A 14908-nucleotide genomic window follows, 5' to 3' on the forward strand; every position below is an offset into this window, starting at 1 on the left:
ATCCATCCTTTGTTTTCTAAATTATCAAACAGTTTACATTCCCATTTTACAAAACTGTTATTTTATTTTAAGTCGGTAAAAAGCTGCCTTTGTAAAAAGAGTAAAATAATTGGCTTGGCTCCACATGACTGACACAGGCAATAGTGCATGTGGACATGGATCAGTGTTGGAAAGCTTTGGCTCATCCAAGCTTGGCAGGAAGGCAAAACAGCTAAGATGATGTTTACTGAGCAGCAACTGAAAAAAATAGTGATATGGCAACTGATATGTGGTGGAATTAATGATAAATTGTAGCATTTTGAAAGTAGCTTTGTTCATTTGCTGGCAGTGGAAATGTAATTGTGAAAATTGCAGTTTTTAGCTGTTGATGATTTGCTGGAAGTCTGAAGCTTCCAAAATAATAGTATCTTGTGTAGTACCCACCTGGAAATAATATGATGCAATTGTGTGTTCATCCAACCGCACACATACAGACACAAAGAGGTTGGGCAGAGATGTCAGTCGAGGCAGAAGTACAGAGGCAAAGACGTTGTTGAATGACAGGTGAGGTATGAGGGGCGGCAACTTGAAATTAGCGGAGGTTGAGACCTGGTGGGTAACGGAACAAACCACCTTCCCTACCCTCTGGCTCCTACCCTTGTAACCGCCCCCGGTGTAAAACCTGTCCCATGCACCCTCCCACCACCACAAGCAACAGTACCTCCATTATGACAGCTGCCATCCATTCCACTTCAAACAGTCCCTTCCCTACACCGTAGATCTTCGTGGTGAACGAATCTACTCCAGTCCTGAATCCCTGAACCATTACAGCAATAACCTGAAAACAGCTTTCCCATCCCGCAACTACCCTCCCGACCCGGAACAGAAGCAAATAGCTGGAGCCACTTCCTCATCCCCTCAAACCCAGAACCTCTCACAGAACAACCCCAGAAGTGCCCCTCTTGTGACAGGATACTTTCTGGGACTGGATCAGACTCTGAATGTGGCTCTCCAGCAGGGATATGACTTCCTCAAATCCTGCCCTGAAATGAGATCCATCCTTCATGAAATCCTCCCCACTCCACCAAGAGTGTCTTTCGGCCGTCCACCTAACCTTCGTTACCTCTTGGTTCATCCCTATCAAATCCCCAAACCACCTTCCCTACCCTCTGGCTACTACCCTTGTAACCAGCCCTGGTGCAAAGCCTGTTCCATGCACCCTCCCATCACCACATACTCTAGTCCTGTAACTTGGAAGGCGTACACGATCAAAGGCAGAGCCACGTGTGAAAGCACCCACGTGATTTACCAACTGACATGCCTACACTGTGAAGCCTTCTATGTGGGAATGACCAGTAACAAAGTGTCCATTCGCAAGAATGGACACAGGCAGACAGTGTTTGTTGGTAATGAGGATCACCCTGTGGCTAAACATGCCTTGATGCACAGCTAGCACATCTTGGCACAGTGTTGCACCGTCCGGGTTATCTGGATACTTCCCACTGACACCAACCTATCAGAACTCCGGAGATGGGAACTTGCCCTTTAAAATATTCTCTCTTCCCGATACCCACCAGGCCTCAACCTCAGCTAATTTCAAGTTGCCGCCCCACGTACCTCACCTGTCATTCAACAACATCTTTGCCTCTGTACTTCTGCCTTGACTGACATCTCTGCCCAACCTCTTTGCGTTTACATATGTCTGCCTGTGTGTGTGTGTGTGTGTGTGTGTGTGTGTGTGTGTGTGCGCGCTTTGGCCCAGTCAATATATCCACGTCTCCTAACTTGCAGTACCATTGAAGGTTGGTGATCCTTTTATTGATGGATTGTCAACTTATTTCAAAATATACTGTTCCACATGTACACAGTGTGCAACATATTCCCGACATTGCGAGTGGGTCTCTCTTGTTCTTAGCTAGTCTGAGACAATCTTTGATCTTTTTGATTGGATTGTGGGTAGACTTTACACCATGTTTACTCAATATATGGCATATTCTGTACATCACCATGGGGATAGAGGACTGAAAGACATTATTAGACACTTCTTCTTCCAATGTGCCACTTTATTGAATGTAATGTTATGTGACACTTCTTATGCAACCAGTGGTGCACTTACTAGTGCTCGGAACAAACTCCAGGTGTTGCATTTCATGCGCGAGGTGCTGTGGCTCACATATTTGATTCTAATGTCTTACAAGCATGTTAATCATTCTTCTTTTTCTGTTTTGGGCAATGTTTGGCAATTTATGCAAGTATTGGTCCATGTGTATCACATTTCTGTTCATGCTGCAGACCAGGTTCTCACCATCCCTCATAAGCAGTACATCTAGAAAGTGTAGCTGTTGGTACTTTTCTACCTTCGTAATAAAGATTATGTTGGCTTGTTTGCCTTTGGAAATCACTACAAAATAAGGGATGAAGCACAAAAAAGGAATGTATAAACAGCATGGTCTATGAACGGTCGATGAGAATGGTTTAACTGATGGATGGCAGTGACTGACTGACTTGACTGACTGAGTGAATGAAATGCTAAAAGTGTGGGAGTGAGTCTTTTTCTTGTGCCTCATTAACTTGGTATCATAGTCCACATCCAAATGCTGCTATCCTTTGCCACATCGAATTTAGCACATTGACCAGCTGATTTGTTGATAGATACAATAGGTTTTTTTTCCGAGTCTGCTAGGACCATTACCTGGCATTCTGTAAGTATACCTAATACTAAGCACAGTGTCCAGAACAGATCAATCTGTCAGCATCTAATGAGCTAATTATTTGACTTCTCACTCATTCAGTGGTTAGTTCTTAAATTATTCAGATTCTTCAGTATGCTTCTCAGTATACATTTGGAAAGCAGTTTCAGAAAATCAGTGTGTTGAGATAGTGTCAGTATACAGGGTGTTTCAAAAATGACCGGTATATTTGAAACGGCAATAAAAACTAAACGAGCAGCGATAGAAATACACCGTTTGTTGCAATATGCTTGGGACAACAGTACATTTTCAGGCGGACAAACTTTCGAAATTACAGTAGTTACAATTTTCAACAACAGATGGCGCTGCAAGTGATGTGAAAGATATAGAAGACAACGCAGTCTGTGGGTGCGCCATTCTGTACGTCGTCTTTCTGCTGTAAGCGTGTGCTGTTCACAACGTGCAAGTGTGCTGTGGACAACATGGTTTATTCCTTAGAACAGAGGATTTTTCTGGTGTTGGAATTCCACCGCCTAGAACACAGTGTTGTTGCAACAAGACGAAGTTTTCAACGGAGGTTTAATGTAACCAAAGGACCGAAAAGCGATACAATAAAGGATTGAAAAATTTCAACGGACTGGGAACGTGACGGATGAACGTGCTGGAAAGGTAGGGCAACCGCGTATGGCCACCACAGAGGGCAACGCGCAGCTAGTGCAGCAGGTGATCCAACAGCGGCCTCAGGTTTCCATTCGCCGTGTTGCAGCTGCGGTCCAAATGACGCCAACGTCCACATATCGTCTCATGCGCCAGAGTTTACACCTCTATCCATACAAAATTCAAACGCGGCAACCCCTCAGCGCCGCTACCATTGCTGCACGAGAGACATTCGCTAACGATATAGTGCACAGGATTAATGACGGCGATATGCATGTGGGCAGCATTTGGTTTACTGACGAAGCTTATTTTTACCTGGACGGCTTCGTCAATAAACAGAACTGGCGCATATGGGGAACCGAAAAGCCCCATGTTGCAGTCCCATCGTCCCTGCATCCTCAAAAAGTACTGGTCTGGGCCACCATTTCTTCCAAGGGAATCATTGGCCCATTTTTCAGATCCGAAACGATTACTGCATCACGCTATCTGGACATTCTTCATGAATTTGTGGCGGTACAAACTGCCTTAGACGACACTGCGAATACCTCGTGGTTTATGCAAGATGGTGCCCGGCCACATCGCACGGCCGACGTCTTTAATTTCCTGAATGAATATTTCGATGATCGTGTGCTTTGGGCTATCCGAAACATACAGGAGGCGGCGTGGATTGGCCTCCCTATTCGCCAGACATGAACCCCTGTGACTTCTTTCTGTGGGGACACTTGAAAGACCAGGTGTACCGCCAGAATCCAGAAACAATTGAACAGCTGAAGCAGTACATCTCATCTGCATGTGAAGCCATTCCGCCAGACACGTTGTCAAAGGTTTCGGGTAATTTCATTCAGAGACTACGCCATATTATTGCTACGCATGGTGGATATGTGGAAAATATCGCACTATAGAGTTTCCCAGACCGCAGCGCCATCTGTTGTTGACAATTGTAACTACTGTAATTTCGAAAGTTTGTCTGCCTGAAAATGTACTGTTGTCCCAAGCATATTGCAACAAACGGTGTATTTCTATCGCTGCTCGTTTAGTTTTTATTACCGTTTCAAATATACCGGTTATTTTTGAAACACCCTGTATGAATGTAAAGTAAGAGGAGACTGTGTCAGTATGCAAGTATTTGGACACTTGCTACACACAGCATTGAAATTGTTGTTAATTTTTTTTATCTGTGTGCACTTGGCAATTTAACTATTGCAGCTAACAATTTCACATTCTATTTTTCCAGGCAATGCATTTAGTATACAAGGCATTAGAAAAGTATACAATTCCAAGCTCCTTACCACCAGAACTAATGCCACCATCGAAACGGAAAGATATGATGCCAGCTGTCAGTATGTCTAATGTGCCTAATCTTGGAACAGGAGGAGATTCGAAGGTAGTTATTAAAAGTAAGACTTTGAACAGTATTTTTATGGTGAGTGCCTGTCTAAAAATTTCTTGACCAACTTCAAACCTTTGAAGTAGTTACAGTGTATACTAATTTGTGTGGTTTAAGTGATAATTTAATCTTACAGCAATTGATTTGATGAATAACTACACCTATTGCTAAAGTTCTTTACTTTTCTCCATGACTGATTTTGTCTTTTATATTGAAAGCTTTTTCTAGTGGAATCTGGAAACGTTATAAATGCAACCAAATGTAAATGAAGAAAATCTTATCTGCAGTTTCTTGAAAATTAAAACAATTCTTCGTGCATGGCTGGAGAAACTAATACTTAAAAAAATGTTTGTGGCCAGACACATTCACAGTAATATTTTTAAATGAACATTTCAGCATGTGCTCCTAATCAGTATGTGTGCCATCATAATTTTAAACTAGGGATTTCATACCATACAGAAACTTTCAGTTTTTGACAGAATAATTAAATTGGATAGATAAAAAAATCTACTCACTAAGCTGCGGCAGAACACACACCTAAAAGGAGGTTGCAATTAAACAAGCTTTCGGAGCCAGTGGCTCCTTCTCCAGGCAGAAGGGTCGAAGGGAAAGGAAGAGGGGTGAAGGAAAAGGACTAGAGAGGTCTAGGAAAAGGGGTAGATTTCGAGAGAGTCACAAAGAACCAGAGGTCAGGGGAGACTTACCGCATGTGATAAGAAGGAAAGACTGGTTGTTGGGCACTGCATCAGACTAGATTTGTGAAACTGAGAGCTTAAAGATGGAAGACAGGGTAATATGTAGGACCGAGATTACTGCTTAAACATCGTACATAAGGTAATAAGAGTGAAAAGCTAAGTGCATTGTATGTAACAGAGGTGGGAAGGGGACAATGAAAAATAGATTAGTGAGCCAATGAAAGAAGTAGACAACTAAAACAGAGTGAAGAAAAGAGTGCTTACTGTGAATAAATGCTGAGACAGAAGAAATTAACGTACATTAAGTCCATATGGCTGGTGAGAAACAAGGACATGTTGTAGTGCTAGTTCTCACCTGCGGAGTTCTGAGAAACTGATGTCTGGGGGAAAAATCCAGATTGCGTGTGTGGTGAAACAGGCACCAAGGTCATGATTGTCATGGTGTAGAGCATGCTCTGCAACAGGATATTGCACTCTCTGCCTATGTCCATTCATCCTAATGGATAATTTGGTGGTAGTCACGCTGATGTAGAAGCCCAAACAATGTTTATGTAACAGCTGTTGTATGACTTGTTGTTTCACAGTTGGCTCTCCCTTTGATAGTATATGCTTTGCCAGTTACAGGGCTGCTATAGGTGGTGGTAGGACCATGCATAGGACAAGTCTTGTCTTGCAGTGGGGACAGACACAGGGGTAGGAGGGATAGGGTAGGGAGATTGGTCCAGAAGGATCGTAGGGTCTGATAAGAGTATTGCAGAGATTAGGAGGCAACGAAAAGCTATTCTAGGTGTGGTGGACATGATTTTATCATGGCCTGAAATGAGATCCATTCTGTATGAAATTTTGCCCTCAGGTTTTCAAATCTTGTCCGATGCAGTCCCCAACAATCAGTCTTTTCTTCTCATCACTTGCAGTAAGCCTCCCCTGATGCGTGGTTCTGGGTGACTTTCCCGAAATCTACCACTTTTCGTAGACCTCTCCAGTCCTTTTCCTTCTTCACCCCTCTTCCTTCCACTTTGACCCTTCTGCCTGAAGAAGGAGCCACTGGCTCTTAAAGTGTGCTTAATTACTACCTTCTTTTATGTGTGTATTCTGCCGCCGCATGGTGAGTAGATATTTCGTCTGTCCAATTTAATTATCTGTCACATAGAAACCTTGACATTCAAGTTGTAGCATTTGCAGTTTGAGTTGTACATCATGATTTGTGAACCTTGGAATGTTTGCACTTTGCGTCAAATGTTTGCTGGTTTGACACTGTAGCTTATCAGGCAGCTACCTGTTTTGGGTCACTTGTTATGTTTACAGCCTGAACACAAAACACCTTGAAACAACAGTTATGCATGAAATTGTTGTTGTTGAAAACATGAAGCTGACTACAGTGTAACGGGCTGTGAAACACATTAAAAGATGCAGAGCAACTTGGTGCGATATCTCATCATAAGAGTGTTATCGTACATATTCTGTAGCACACTTCATGCAGTTTTAGATTCCTCTAGAACTGAATAGCTCTCTCTATACTTCATGAGATATGCTGCTGTATCAAAAATCTTATCTTTCACAATTTAAGAAAGGGAATGATGATGTTCATTAATGACTTCTATGAATATGCTAAATACCATTTGGATTGGAGGTAACAATTTTGTAGTCTGGAACATCCCTTTTCCTCTGTTGACAGTGCTGATTGTGGCAAGCACTAAATAAGGCACCACAAACACTGAGAGTTATTTTGATCCATTGTCACTTAACTGCTACCACCGACTTAATGAGAGTGATTAGATCTAAATCCGTGGCAGCCGAATCTCATTTTATAGTGTCACAAATGTGGTCAGTAGGATTGAGATCAGGTGACATACATGGGGTTCCATACAAGCACCTTCATATTCCTGGAGTGTTCTTTAAACTTTTCTGACAGTTTTGTAGTGAAAAGGGAGCTTCATTATCTTGATGAATGTGCGTATGTCCTAAAGGTTATTGCAAGCAAATGAATGTATGCATATGATTTGATAATAGGTTATGAGGCTCTTGTGTTTGCCAATGAGAGACCGAGGTGGATGTGTTGGAGACACCATTTCATTCCAGGTAAAAATTCCCCACGTGAGACTACTACAGTGCCCTGTTGGCAAGTGGGATGTGTACCTTAGTGTGAACAATGGTTCAAACCCGTGTCCATTCATCTTGTTTTCCATGACTTCCCTGAATTGCTTCTGGCAAATGCCAGGATGGTTCCTTTGAAAGGGCACGGCTGACTTCCTTCCCTAATCCTATGGGACCAATGATCTCGCTGTTTAATCCCCTCTCCCCAAACCAACTAACGAACCTTAGTGTGGTTTTTGAAAGGGATACATTGTTGCTTACCATATGGTGGAGATACTAAGTTGCAGATAGGCACAACAAAAGGACTGTTAAACAAGTAAACCCTTTACATAATAGGGTGTTCTCAATATTCATTCTGGCCTTGGGTGTAGTTTATTACGTACTTGCACCCTCCCATCTGTTCAGAGGTTTGGTAATTTCTTCATGAAATTATTAGGTTATTTCTGAACCATGAATTCTCTACTTGCCTGTTGTGCAGAAAAGTATCTAATGAAACTGTGTGCTTTACTTGTAGTAAAATGTGCAAAAACAAATGTTCCAAAGCACTTATATTCCAGGAAGTAGCAAAATGGCAACTGAAGCTGTCTGTCGTATTACTGTCCTTTGCGTGAGAGGTTGTAAAAGATTTGCTAAGTTCCCTAAATTTAGTGAAGGTTGAAACCATTGATGAAAATTTTTCTTGATGCTGTTCATCAAAAGATCATAATGTATTAGTGTTGTAAACTTTTAAGTTGCATACTGTACTATTATAAGCTTCTGATTCACTTTGACACACATCCATGATTGAAAAACAAACATTTTTATCTGATTTTGGAATCTCTTTTATACTCATTACTTGCATCACACTGCTGGAATTGTGCTCAAAAAGTTCAAATTTTTTCAGAGTATTCTTCCAGGGGCTCCTTCAGTGCCTTGGGTTGTCACTGTAGAAGAGAAAACTAAATATGATACCTTGTTCGAGCAAACAGATATTGACAAGGATGGTTTTGTGTCCGGGTTGGAAATAAAAGACGTCTTCCTACAGTCGGGTGTACCTCAGCCTGTTCTGGCGCATATTTGGTAAATACTAATAGCAAACATATTAATCCTTACCCTGTATCCCTGACTTGAAAAAATTGTCTGGAGAAAGCTTCATTAACCGCTTTTAATGTTAGTGTGTTTGTAGAAATAATGTGCTGTAATAAGTTATGGCTTTTCACTAAAGCACCTTAAACTGGACAGAAAAACAATAAATTATATTTTTGTGAACAATCTCTTAATGGCAGAACACTATCCTTGTGCAACTCCACATACTTTCATATACTTATCATGAAGGTTACACAGAGTAATTATACATTATTTGATGATTTCATAAGGCTATATTATCACTTCCATGGAAAATTAATATAGGACAGACTGTAATGTAAAGGTTCAAGTATTTTAATTACTGCAGATGTACTGTTGACCTGACTGACAATTATAGACATCAGTAACCACAGTGGATAGAACAAAAACAGAGAAATTACTTACACATGCAGGAATTTCATTACGTCAATAATATGTATGTATGTATGTATGTTCAATGTTACATAAAGTATGGCAGTAGCATCACTGAGACAGTGGCATCGTTGATTATTGCTGTCAGGTCTTGAGAATTTCAACAGCATCCTTCATCAAGAGTTCAGCTACATTTTTCCATGCATCGAGATGAGAAATATCCTACTCAACCACTCATCCTATGAAATATCCTAGTGCTAATAGCAACCTTGTTTCTAGTCTTGCAACATATGGATCATTGTTCTTTGGACAACCAAATGCAGAACCTTTTCTATTCCACCACCACCACCACCACCACCTCCTCCTCCTCCTCCTCCTCCTCCTCCTCCTCCTGTTGCAATCCAGCTGTAAGAATTTCCTATCCTATAGAAGATGAGACCACCTGTGAAAGCATACCAATTGTGCTGTAACTATTGCACAGCATTGTATGTAGGATATGACAACCACACTACAGTAGTGTGTGTGGTGGTTTGAAACTTCCAGTCAATTAGAATTATACCAGACCAGAACATAAACTCTGAAACTTTGCCTTGTTTGGGCAAACACTCTATTGACTGAACCCACCCGTACAGCATTATTTCCAACAGTACCCTACTACCTCCAAACTACTCAGAAGTTCTCCTGCATACGTAAGTGGATTAGGACTCTTGGAAGAAAGGATATGGAGAAGTAAAGCAGTGACAGCAGGATATGAATCGTGACGGATAGTGTGTTTGCCTGGTAAAGGCACAGTTGCCAGGTTTGAATCTTTGTGGGCACACAGTTTTAATCTGTCTATCTGCACAAGTGGCCACTGCCAAACTACAAATATTTCCTGAATCCTTACTATTGAATTTAAGTATTTCCTGAGAAAACTTGCACTTGGAGTTCAGCAAGAATAGAAAAATTTAATACGCTTAATTTGCTGTAACTTGAAAAAATAATATATGTACCATATCAGTTGGAGACTTGAGTATATTTGCTAAGATATGTTTTCTTAGTACATTAAAGCAATGATGTACTGATGTAACTTCTGAAATTTTCCCATCGTATATCTTCTCCTAATAATTTTGGGTGTGCAGTTGGATCCTGTCGACATTCTGCCACGGTATATCGAGCCATCGGCCCAGTGATGGCCAGTTATCTTCAGGTGAGCAGACAACTACTGAAAAGCCCAGGTGCATTCATAGTATTTATGCAGAATCTTGCGCATGCAAAATATGTGGCATCTTTCGACGCATGCATCAAGTGATGACATGCACTGGAGAGCCAAGTTGTGTGTGCTGCCCTCAGTGGTGGAAGTGAGAGAAGATCTAATTATTGAGTATTGAATGACCCCGTCGATTCCATTGTGACTGGATGATTTTAATTATAGGATTCCAATTTTTATCGAGTTGAAAGTCATTGTCACAGTTTATAAGATTATCAAGAAGATATATTTCCACCAATTCTCTGATTACTGAATCCCAAAAACTGGAAACTGAGGCTAAAATTATTCTATTGTGTTCCAGTGACTGTATTTCCAAGTGACAGAGTTCTGCTACTACAGATTTTAACGGTCGCCGAAGAAGGGTGTATCTTTCATGTTCTGTACAACGCTCCTTGGCAGTTCATGTGGTCTGGCCTATAAACGCAGCACCACACTCACTGAGAATTTTGTAAATGCTTGCTTTTTTTTTGAGTTGTATGTCACCTTTAACGGATCCAACCAGGGCCAGGCACTTAGCTGGTGGACAGAAGATAACTTTGATTTTATTTTCCTAGGTAACCTGCCTGTTTTAGAAGACACAGTCCCGGCATATGGAAGGAACGCAGTTGATTTATCATCATTGTCATTGTCCACAGTATGTTGCTTCTTGTTATTAAAGCTTTTCATGGCCTTCTTTATTTGACATGAAGTGTAGCCATTCTCCTTAAAAAAAACCTCTCAAAGTGTTCTAATTCTGTGTGGAGGTTTTCTTTGTCTGTACACCCAATGTATTAAGGTACTAAGAACACCGGCGGTTTTTGCAGGGTGATGGCAGCTAGACGCCTGGAGGTATAGATGTGTGTGTGTGGGTGGGTTTTCTGTTCACAGAATGTCTCGATGACACATCATTCTTATGTTGTACTAACATGTCTAGGAAGGGTAAAATCCTGTCTTCCTAAATCGCCATTATAAACTTAATGTTCTCATGTAATGAATTTGTGACAAAGGAATTTTTCCAGTTCTTGTCTGCCATGAGGCCATACAACAATAGTATCATCTACATAATGCTAGAAAACGGTGGGCTTCAAAACAGCAGACACAAGTGCTTTCTCATCAGATTTCTCCATAAAAAGATTAGCCACCACAGGGGACAAAGGGCTCCCCATGATGAAGCCATCTGCTTGTTCAGCTCCAATTTCCAGTTTTTGGGATTCAGTAATCAAAGAATTGGTGGAAATATGTCTTGCCAATAATCTTCTAAATTGTGACAAAGGCTTTCAACTGGATAAAAATTTAAATCCTATAATTAAAATTATCCAGTCACAACGGAATTGATGGGGTCATTCGATGCTCAATAATTACATCATCTTTCACTTCCACCACTGTGAGGGCAGCACACACAACTCGGCTGTCCCATGCATGTCGTCATGGATGCACCGAAAGATGCCAGCACATTTTGCATGCGTGAGAGTCAACTTAAATACTGTGAATGCACCTGGGCTGTTCTATAGTTGGCTACTCATCTGAAGAGGGTTGGACATCTCTGGGCTGAAATATCGTCGCAGAATGTCGATGGATCCGGCTACAGATTCGAAAATTATTGTAATGGTTTACTGTGCATAAGAAGGAAAATAATTAGAAACGTATAATTCTAATCACAATAATGCACAGTTATTGAATGCAGTTTTCCGAAATTCCTTCACCAGGGAAGATGAATGGAATATTCCAGAATTTGAAACACGAACAGCTGCTAGCATGAGTTTCGTAGAAGTAGATACCTTAGGGGTTGCGAAGCAACTCAAATCGCTTGATACGGGCAAGTCTTCAGGTCCAGATTGTATACCGATTAGGTTCCTTTCAGATTACGCTGATACAATAGCGTCCTACTTAGCAATCGTATACAACCGCTCGTCACCGATAGGTCTGTATCTACAGATTGGAAAATTGCGCAGGTCACACCAGTGCTTAAGAAGGGTAGTAGGAGTAATCCATCAAATTACAGACCTATATCATTGACGTCAGTTTGCAGTAGGGTTTTGGAGCATATACTGTATTCAAACATTATGAATCACCTCGAAGGGAATGATCTATTGATACGTAATCAGCATGGTTTCAGAAAATGTTGTTCTTGTGCAGCGCAGCTAGCTCTTTATTCGCACGAAGTAATGGCCGCTGTCGACAGGTGATCTCAAGTTGATTCCGTATTTCTAGATTTCTGGAAAGCTTTTGACACCGTTCCTCACAAGCGACTTCTAATCAAGCTGTGGGCCTATGGGGTATCGTCTCAGTTGTGCGACTGTATTCGTGATTTCCTGTCAGGAAGGTCGTAGTTCGTAGTAATAAACGGCAAATCATCGAGTAAAACTGAAGTGATATCAGGTGTTCTCCAGGGAAGCGTCCTGGGACCTCTGCTGTTCCTGATCTATTTAAATGACCTGGGTGACAATCTGAGCAGTTCTCTTAGGTTGTTTGCAGATGATGCTGCAATTTACCGTCTAGTAAGGTCATCCGAAGACCATTATCAGTTCCAAAGCGATTTAGAAAAGATTCCTGTATGGTGTGGCAGGTGGCAGTTGACGCTAAATAATGAAAAGTGTGAGGTGATCCACATGAGTTCCAAAAGAAATCCGTTGGAATTCGATTACTCGATAAATAGTATAGTAAAATTCTCAAGGCTGTCAATTCAACTAAGTACCTGGGTGTTAAAATTACGAACAACTTCAGTTGGAAAGACCACATAGATAATATTGCAGGGAAAGCGAGCCAAAGGTTGCGTTTCATTGGCAGGACACTTAGAAGATGCAACAAGTCCACTAAAGAGACAGGTTACACTACACTCGTTCGTCCTCTGTTAGAATATTGCTGCGCGGTGTGGGATCCTTACCAGGTCGGATTGATGGGGGACATCAAAAGGGTGCAAAAAAGGGCAGCTCGTTTTGTATTTTCACGTAATAGGGGAGAGAGTGTGGCAGATATGATACGCGAGTTGGGATGGAAGTCATTAAAGCAAAGACGTTTTTTGTCGCGACAAGATCTATTTACGAAATTTCAGTCACCAACTTTATCTTCCAATTGCGAAAATATTTTGTTGAGCCCAACCTACATACGTAGGAATAATCATCAAAATAAAATAAGACAAATCAGAGCTCGAACAGAAAGGTTTAGGTCTTCGTTTTTCCCGCACGCTGTTCGGGAGTAGAATGGTAGAGAGATAGTATGATTGTGGTTCGATGAACCCTCTGCCAAGCACTTAAATGTGAATTGCAGAGTAATCATGTAGATGTAGAAATTTACTTCTGTAAATTAACTTGAAATTCAGGATAGTTAAAGTTGTATGTAGTGAGGATCTGCATTTGTGATTTTAAAAAACCTGTATAAGTTCTAAATTTTCATTTCAGCTGTACAGTCAGCAGATGTATTGCTATTAATTTATTTGTCACAGAGTGCAGGGCACATGTTAGCAGTTTGTTACACATTTAGTAACTTAAAACTAAATTTTTCAAGCTGAGGGAAATTCTTTTTGAAGATATGATCAATCTATGAATTTTGGAGTAACAGGATGTGCACAGTCTAATCTTTCCCACTGCATTTGCTTCCCTTTGTTTTAACATATAACATTTTATTCATATCTAATGTTAAATTTGTAATAAAATTGATTTGTTTCAGGTCACTTTGTGATATAAAGCAGTGTGGCAAGTTGAACAGTGAACAGTTTGCTTTGGCCATGTGGCTGATCAATCAGAAACTACAAGGTATAAGCCCACCAGCAACTCTCACTCCAGAAATGATACCACCATGTTTTCGGACAAAACAGCCTGTTGACGGATTAGTAGTGAGTACTAAACTTGTAAATGTAGTACTGATTAAATATTGAATAATAAGTGTAAATTCCAAATTTAATTTTATAAAAGCTGTGTCAATAGGTAGCAGTCTAAAGCTTCCTTTGTCTTCGTTTTATTTTTAAACTCACTGGAGTATGGTGCTGATAAGAACCATCATCTACGTCCTACCTCCTAGATAACAGTATTGTGGTGCCATTCACTGTTTTGATTGCCCTTGAGTAATGAATGAGAGGTTACACTGCGAGTTCTCCAGTTTTTTCCCCTATCTTCTTTTTACATTCGACAGTTGTTCCACAGATTAGCTTCTAGTTCAGTATGTTTTACATCTGTTGCAACCAAGCAGCTGTCTTCTGTTGACTTTAGAATCTCTGTTCATCTTAAGAATTTGTCAGGTCTTGGCTTTTACTGTGTTCACTTGTAGTGGGCACTGTACTACATCATATAATGAATCTTATCACATCTTTCATGTGAGGCTTCCAAATGTTTCACTGAAAAATTTCATTAAATTTTGTGGCGGTCTCTTATAAGAGCATTTACAAGATTTTCTGATGTAAGTCATAATACAGTGACTGCCAAGCTGGTTCGTTCAGTAACACTATATGGCGAGTAGTGCAATGAAGCATTGCTCAGACCCTAAGGACATTAGTGCTTATGAGATCATAAACACTAATGTCAGATCCTCTTATGGTGAGTGGTTATTTTTAACTTCAGTGGTTTGTCTTTCAACTTAGAAGGAGTAAAGAGACTCGGCATGTGAAAGTGGCCATACAAATTACTTTGTACAACTATTTTAACTATTCAAGTAACTTGAGGCTTGAATGATTTATTATTATGCAAGCTTGCGCAAGTGTGTGTGCTTA

General features: G+C 40.7%; 1 protein-coding gene across 3 annotated transcripts in view; it reads left to right on the forward strand.

The window, feature by feature from the left end:
- Positions 1–14908, forward strand: part of LOC124787775 (epidermal growth factor receptor substrate 15-like 1) — a 177375-nt gene that overhangs the window by 16696 nt on the left and 145771 nt on the right. For all 3 annotated transcript variants that reach the window (XM_047254666.1, XM_047254667.1, XM_047254668.1), the window contains exons 6-8: positions 4561–4710; positions 8386–8561; positions 13873–14038. In XM_047254666.1, the coding sequence (XP_047110622.1) occupies positions 4561–4710; positions 8386–8561; positions 13873–14038 (492 nt within the window). The remainder of the gene's footprint in view (positions 1–4560; positions 4711–8385; positions 8562–13872; positions 14039–14908) is intronic.

Source organism: Schistocerca piceifrons, chromosome 3 (assembly GCF_021461385.2).
Source record: "Schistocerca piceifrons isolate TAMUIC-IGC-003096 chromosome 3, iqSchPice1.1, whole genome shotgun sequence".
Lineage (NCBI taxonomy): Eukaryota > Metazoa > Arthropoda > Insecta > Orthoptera > Acrididae > Schistocerca > Schistocerca piceifrons.